The sequence below is a fragment of the Panthera pardus genome, unplaced genomic scaffold (assembly GCF_024362965.1).
Source record: "Panthera pardus isolate Hobbes unplaced genomic scaffold, ASM2436296v1 HiC_scaffold_11, whole genome shotgun sequence".
NCBI classification, from domain to species: domain Eukaryota; kingdom Metazoa; phylum Chordata; class Mammalia; order Carnivora; family Felidae; genus Panthera; species Panthera pardus.
In genome coordinates, this window is record NW_026526666.1 from 2,845,596 (window position 1) to 2,852,932 (window position 7,337).

The window sequence follows — 7,337 nt, forward strand, 5'->3', positions numbered from 1 at the left end:
CCACTTAGAATCAAAGGCTTCCTTTTGAGTTTTTTCAGGTAGATTCCTTACACTGTTGGATTTTGCTATCATTTGATCAGTGATCTCATTCTCGTTGCTTTTATCATTTAAATTAGATAACAAAAAGCTCTAATGAGTGGAGTATTGGTGGACTTAACTGAAATATTTTCATGTGGAGCTCCAGAAATAAAGATAGAATTTGTCTGCGAATTTGTTTTCTTGGATTGCCAGAATTTGGCTCTTTGTAACTGTGTATGCTTTCTTAGAAGGCAGGCTTGGTATGCTCAAACCCGGTTTTCAACTCTTCTTGCCGCCTTCAGCCAGCTTGAATCTATTTCCAGGGTTCTTTGGAGTCCAAGGATGCAAATGAGGTCTCTTATATTTCTTGCATTTTCAAGCAAGGCCCTTCAGAAAAGAATAAAGTTTTTCAAAGAAAATAGTTTTTACTCAGTTTCTGAAAGGATATTTTTTTTCCATTCAAATATAACTAACAGTGTTATTATTAGTTTCATTTTTCACATGTAAGGCAACTTCTCCACTGTAATGGCTCCTAACCCCTTCCTGAATACAGAGCTTTCTGCTGTGTCAAATTTAGGGCATGTGATATGCAAAATTCAAATGCATTATATACCAGGAGCAAAGTCTTCAGAAAGAACTGAGACAGCTTCAAATGAGAGCTCAGCTCTCCAGAGGCCCCTGCTTGGGGGCTTTATTGCCTCTCCCCTGGAAGGGCCCAGGATTTTCACATCCTGGATTCAGAATCCCACATCTCAGGCGGGACTCCTGATTTTGAACAAAGCACAAATTGAAAGTTTTTACCCCTTGGACCTTGGAGCTTCTGGAAGCTGCAGAAACTGGGGGACTTGCACAGCTGTGAGGCATGAGAGAGCTACTTGCAAGCCAAGAGCAGTGGGACTCCCCACCTCCCCCTTGTCTTTCCCTTTCATTCCTCTCAAGCTGCAAGACTCCTCTCTTGCCTTTCTTTCAGAAATAGAGGGTCCTTTGCTTTCTGTCATTTTTTAAAATTCTATTTGGCCAAATCTTTCAATGTTTATTTTTGAGAGAGAGAGAGAGAGAGAGAGAGAGCGAGCGCGAGGCAGCGTGCAAGCGGGGGAGGAGCAGAGAGAGGGAGACACAGAATCCGAAGCAGGCTCCAGGCTCTGAACTGCCAGCACAGCCTGGAGACAGCCTGGACCCGGAGACCTGCCCCTGCCCGCCCCCCACGTGGGGATGAAGATCCAGATTCGTGCATGTGGAACCATTAAAAAAAGGTTCCCTGACCGGGAATCGAACCCGGGCCGCGGCGGTGAAAGCGCCGAATCCTAGCCACTAGACCACCAGGGAGCTGACAGCCGCTTCTTTTTAAGAAGCATGAGTACTCTCCGCGTTAAGCGGTGGCTATTTCCCGTCTGTTTGCTCTGGGTGACGCGCACCCCTCTCAGTAATTGTCCCCTAAGGCCGTTCCCTCTATAAAAGATGCCCCACAACAAAGACCTTACACTGTGCGGGACAGCGATTGCGCCCCGGGGCCCCGCCAGGTCCACAAGTCACCCCGTCCAGGCCGCACCCGTGGCTGCGTGTGGACACAAGGTCGCCGCGAAGAGGCGGGAGGGGAGGCCCCCGGAGTGAGACCCCGCAGTTCCCAACATCCCCCCAAAGTTTGGGACGCAGCGACAGAGGCGGCGCGGACCGAGACGGCTTTCGAGGCAGGCTCGGCAGCCCTGGACTGGACTCGGGTCCCGCCCCCCCCCCCCCCCCCACCCCTGCCCGCGGCCCCCCAGCCACACGCCACATGCCTGCTTTGTCCGAAAATCCTGCTGCTGCTTTTGTTAATTGCCGTCTCGGAGCCACACAATCGGCTTGCTGACTCGGGCAAACGACTCTCCCGACACAGGCGGGAGATCAGTTTAACGCTGGCACCTTGGCTCCCTCTCCCCTAAGTCTAGGGATCGTGGGTTTGAGCCGCCGTTGTTCTTTTTCGGGGGGAGTGGTGTTGCGGGGGGGAGTGAGGGGGCGGCTCTGTCCCTCTTCCAGGCCTGTCCTCGAGGGCAAGGGGTTAGGGCCGGGGCCCCTCAGCGTAGCTCCTCTTGCGGGGTGTGGAATCCCACGTGCCTTCCGTTTCAGCCAACAGAGAGGCTCCAAGGACCGCTCGACTGGGTTTGCGGGAACCCAGCTGATCCAAGTGTATTAGTTTGTGGTTCTCGAGCCCCGATTGCCCGTCTTGCTCCTGGAGGGGAAGGTTCAAATACTCCTTCCTCCTGTCCACGTACAACCACAGAGGGTCCGGACACGACAGAAAGACAGTGAATCCTCTCCCCTGGCTGGGGGTGGTAGGAGAAAAATAGAATTTGGAGGGAAGGAAAGGGGGGAGGGTGACCTAAAGAAATTCAATGATGGAAAGCTACTTTGAAGGCCACATCTTTTGGAAGCAGGTCCTCCGGTTGCTGGTGACGATGGTGCATCCCTAACTGCATTTTGAGCCAAAGCAGAACAAAGCAGAGCACTGTGGGCTGATGTCCAGTGAATATGCTGCCCGCACTTCCTTCGGGTTGGAGCACTTGAACTTTGAGCGAGAAGGCCACGCGGTAACCATTGCACTGAGATCAACCGCTGGAGAAAATGGCATATTCTTCGCCAAACTTTTTAAGCTGTGCTTCTAAAGGAAAAAGAGAAAGGGGGAGAGGGACAAGAAAGAAAAGCAAAGAAAGAAAGAACATTAGTCTTTCCCAGCATTGGTCGGCTAGCATTTTGCTGTGAGGTGAGCTTGAAAACCCCTCCAGGCACATGCTTTCTGTGAAAACCGCCTTTACCTCTTGACCTGTCCTAGGTTAAAAATCGCACTCCTTGACCTGTTGAACGGGAAAATTATAAAAGGCAAATAAAAGAAGTGTCAGGTATTGTAAAAGGTAAAACAAAACTGTTCTTCAAAACGAATCTCAAAAGGGATGAGAAGGAAATCGAATAATCATGAAATCTGCCTGCACTGTCTCTGGCTCCTGAATAGATTTATACTTACTCTATGTGGTCTTCGAACGAATTCATTCCAGGCAGGGAATCGTGGATTGGCCTGTATTCGTGTTCGGTATTTTAAAACAGCCAAATGTCCTAAGATGTGGCCTTTGCTACGGTACTGACTAAAACACACAGGCATGATTAAAATATTGGAGTAAAGGAGCCGAGTAGAATAAGCGATGGCGGCAGGAATCGGAAGGACCCCTCTGCCAGGAGGGCCGCGAAGCGGCACAGAGCCAAAGGGCTGGCGGAGGAAGAGCGCGCACCCGACGTCTGCCCTGGGGCCCCTCGTCCTGGAGGCGGACACCCTGCGTTCGGTGCGGTTCCCGAGGCCAGGCTGCTGAGGGCGCCAGGGTCCTGTCCTCGGGGGAGGTGGGGAGGCGTGGGGTCCTTTGCCGGGACCGCTCCGGGGGCGCGGGCTCCTCGCCCGCAGGGACGCGGCTGGTTTCAGGGCCTTGGGCAGTTCAAGCGAAGTCGGCGGGCCCGACGGGTGTGGCCGAAATGCCATTTTTGGGGGTTAGAGCCGGAGGCCCGGCCGCCTGCCTCGTTTCCGTAGTGTAGTGGTTATCACGTTCGCCTCACACGCGAAAGGTCCCCGGTTCGAAACCGGGCGGAAACAACTTCCTTTTACGACCCCCTCCTCCACGCCCCCCCCCCCCCCATATCTATTGTCCTTTAAAACGCAAAAAGAGCGATGGCTTGAGCCAAGGCGGCCTCGGCGGGCGCTGTTGCGTTTCCATTTAGAAAACTAACACAAAAAAACAACACAAGCAAGGCCGGAGTCCCACCGCCACCTGAAAGCCTTCTCAGCACTCGACTACCAGGCCTGGTCGCTGTGTGTCTGCTCCCAGTCACCTTGGAGAGCAGGCCACACCCTTGACTGTGCCCCAGGACAAAACTCAAAAAAATGTATAGGAATACCAAAGTAGCCAGTATCCAAGAAGGTACACTGTGACAATGTCTGCCAGGCATGCAAGAGGCAGAAAAACAAAACCCAAAGGAGGAGAATAAGCAATTGAAACTGAACGAGAGCTAACAAGATGTTAAAACTAGCAGAGAAGACTTTAAAATAGATACTATGTGTTACATATGCCCAAAGAGTTAAGTTGGAAATGTGGAACATACACAAATGACCAGTATCAAAGTTAAAGGAGGAAACTATAACATCTGAGTTAATAAATTCACCAGATGGAATTAAGAGCAGATTAGACATTGTGTAAAAAAATATTAGGGAACATAAAGCCATGAACAATGGAAATATCCAAAGTGAAACGCAAAGAAAAAAAAAACCTTTTTTTTAAAGTCTTTTTTTTTTCCTTAACGTTTGTTTATTATTGAGAGACAGAGACAGAGCATGAGCATGGGAGGGGCAGAGAGAGGAGGAGACACAGGATCCCAAGCAGGCTCCAGGCTCAGCTGTCAGCACAGAGCCAGACGCAGGGCTGGACCTCACAAACCGCCATAGCGTGACTTAGAGCCCAAGTCGGACGCTCAACCTACTCAGGCACTCAGGCGCTCCCAAAAAGCTTTTAACTTAACATAGCATCAGTGAATAGTAGGGCAACTTTAAAAGGCCTAATATATGAGTGATTGGAATCCCTGAAAAGACTGCAGGAGAAAATTTTTTGAAGTAAAAATGTTTGAAGAAGCAATAAGAGAAAATTTTCCAGTCATAATGAAAATTATTTTTTTAATTTAATTTTCTTTATGTTTTATTTCTTTTTGAGAGAGAGAGAGAAAGAGTGTGAGTGGGGGAGCGGCAGAGAGAGAGGGAGACACAGAATCCGAAGCAGGCTCCAGGCTCTGAGCTGTCAGCACAGAGCCTGATGCGGGGCTGGAACCCACGGACGCGAGATTATGACCGGAGCCCAAGTCAGAGGCTTAACTGAGCCATGTAGGCGCCCCTCAGTCATAATGAAAATTATAAGCTCACCCACCCAAGGAGCCAAATGGATACAATGAAAGAACACAAGGACTATTTAAAAACTCACACCAAGTTACATCATAACTAAATTGCTCAAATCCATGGGGGGGGGTGGGGGGGGGGGGGTTGGTACCTTTAAAGCAGCCAGAGGAAAAAAGACATGGTACTATGGAAATTCGTTAAGGGAAACCTCACTGAAATGTAGTGGGGAGGTTCAAGGCGGGGGGGGGGGGGGGGGGGGGGGGGGGGAGGCTCTCATGCCTTACCATTTGCTCTCAGTTCCAAATCCAACTGTAAAAGGTGGACCTTGCAGGAGGACACTACTTTTGCTACCCTGCAGAAAAATGAGAGGCTTTTCTCCGGGCAACAGCCCAGCCGATGAGACAGTCACAACTCAGCCAATGGGAAGCCCCTATACTTAAAACTCCTAGTTTGAGCCAAAGTAGTTTTTATTTATAATAGTCTTCCCAACTTCCCGCTTTCCTGTATAAAACAGCATACCTCTCTTTTGTTCTGTGCACTTGTCTATGGGTTTGCTTTAGCTTGCTTGTCTGGGATTGTAATTCTCTGCTATTCCTGAACAAACTGATCTTTTGCTGGTAAAACAACTGGCAATTTTGTTTTAAGGTTAAGATACATACAGAAAAAAATAAAGATGATGTCAGACTTCTCATCAGAACCAGCACAAATGATAAGACAATTGAGGGCATTCTGGCGCGGAGTTGGGCGGCGGCGGGCACAGCTAGCGGGTCGGGCGCGGAGAGGGGGTGCAGCTCGGTTCCCCACCCCTCACCCCTCCTCCTCCCCCTCAGGCGCGAGCCCCACCTCCGCCGGCCAGGCCGACCTGGCTGAACTATCCCCTGCAGCGCGAGCCCGGGCGGCTCCGGGCGCCCCCCAGCAGACCTCCCCCCATCATGGGCAGCCAGAGCTCCAAGGCTCCCCGGGGCGACGTGACCCCCTCGGAGGCAGCAGGCGCTTCCCCTGCTAAGGCCAACAGATGGAGAATGACCACGTGAAAAGCAATGGAGACTTCTTCCCCAAGGGTGAAGGGGAATCGCCCCCCATGAACGGAACAGAGGAGGCAGCCGGGGCCACTGGCGATGCCATCGAGCCAGCATCCCCTAGCCAGGGCGGTGAGGTCAAGGCGGATGTCCCCGCCAAGGAGACCCCCGAGAAGAAGAAGAAATTTTCTTTCAAGAAGGCTTTCAAATTGAGTGGTCTGTCCTTCAAGAATAATCGGAAGGAGGGTAGGGGTGATTCTTCTGCCTCCTCACCCACAGAGGAAGAGCAGGAGCAGGGGGAGATCGGTGCCTGCGGGGAGGAAGGCACAGCCCAGGAAGGGAAGGCTTTTGCCGCCCCCGAGGGCCAGGAGCCCCAGGCCAAGGGGGCAGAGGCTAGTGCTGCCTCCAAGGGAGGAGACACCAAAGAAGAGGCAGGGGCCCAGGCTGCAGGGCCATCCACTGCCTCTTGGCAGGAGAGTGGCCCTACACCCGCCAGCGAGCAGAATGAGTAGCTGGGTGGGGGCAGGTGGGTGATCTCTAAGCTGCAAAAACTGTGCTGTCCTTGTAAGGTCACTGCCTGGACCAGGTCCCCTGACTGCCTTCCTGTGCCCAGAAAGGAAGGGGCTGTTGCCCCCTCCCAGCCACATTCCCTCTCCTTTTCCCTCCTGTGGATTCTCCCATCATCCATTTGGCCTTCCTCTTAAGGCCAGTTGAAGGTGGTCCCTTGCAGTTTCCCAAGTTAGGTTAGTGATGTGAAATGCTCCTGCTCCTGGCCTTACCTGTCCTGTCCCCACCCCTGCAGAAGGCAATTGCTGGTTTTCTTCCCCAATTCTTTTCCAAGTAGAAAAGACATTTTCCCTATTCCCCAAATCCCTGAGCCGGATGTGGGGTGCCTATACCCTCAAACCCTGAGTGTCCAGCCTCCCCCTCCCCCCCCCACCCCTGTTGAGTTTTTAGTCTCTTTTTCTGTGCCTAGTGGCACCTGGGCTGGGGAGGACACTGCCCCTGTCTAGGTTTTTATAAATGTCTTACTCAAATTCAAACCTCCAGCTTGTGAATCGACTGTGTCTCTTTTTTGACTTGGTAAGCAAGTATTAGGCTGGGGGGGGGGGGGAGGTCTGTAATGTAAAACAACTTCTTGTTGTCTTTTTCCCCCCTCCCATTGTTGTAAATAACTTTTAATGGCCAAACCCTAGATTTGTACTTTTTTTTTCTAACTGTTAAAAACATTCTCTTCCACCTGGTTTTACTGTAACATTTGGAAAAGGAATAAATGTCCCTTTAGAAAAAAAAAAAAGACAGTTGAGCAACATCTTTAAAGGATGGGGGAGGAATTCAACGGTGGAATTCTTTGCCTCCCCCCCCCCAAAGTCTTTCAAAAATGAAAGTGAATAATGACA

General features: G+C 51.1%; 1 protein-coding gene and 2 non-coding genes across 3 annotated transcripts; 2 read left to right on the forward strand and 1 right to left on the reverse strand.

Annotated features, from left to right (window-relative positions):
• Positions 1–1,272: 1,272 nt before the first annotated feature.
• TRNAE-UUC (transfer RNA glutamic acid (anticodon UUC)) lies at positions 1,273–1,344 on the reverse strand. Its single transcript has one exon. It is a non-coding gene; the product is annotated as a tRNA-Glu (tRNA).
• A 2,214-nt stretch (positions 1,345–3,558) lies between these two features.
• Positions 3,559–3,631, forward strand: TRNAV-CAC (transfer RNA valine (anticodon CAC)). The gene has a single exon. It is a non-coding gene; the product is annotated as a tRNA-Val (tRNA).
• Positions 3,632–5,850: 2,219 nt separating this feature from the next.
• Positions 5,851–6,986, forward strand: LOC109257078 (MARCKS-related protein-like). Its single transcript, XM_053890262.1, is given in 2 exon segments — positions 5,851–5,929; positions 5,932–6,986. Coding segments are annotated over 2 exon segments (597 nt in total). The 3' UTR covers positions 6,450–6,986.
• The last annotated feature ends 351 nt before the right edge of the window (positions 6,987–7,337 follow it).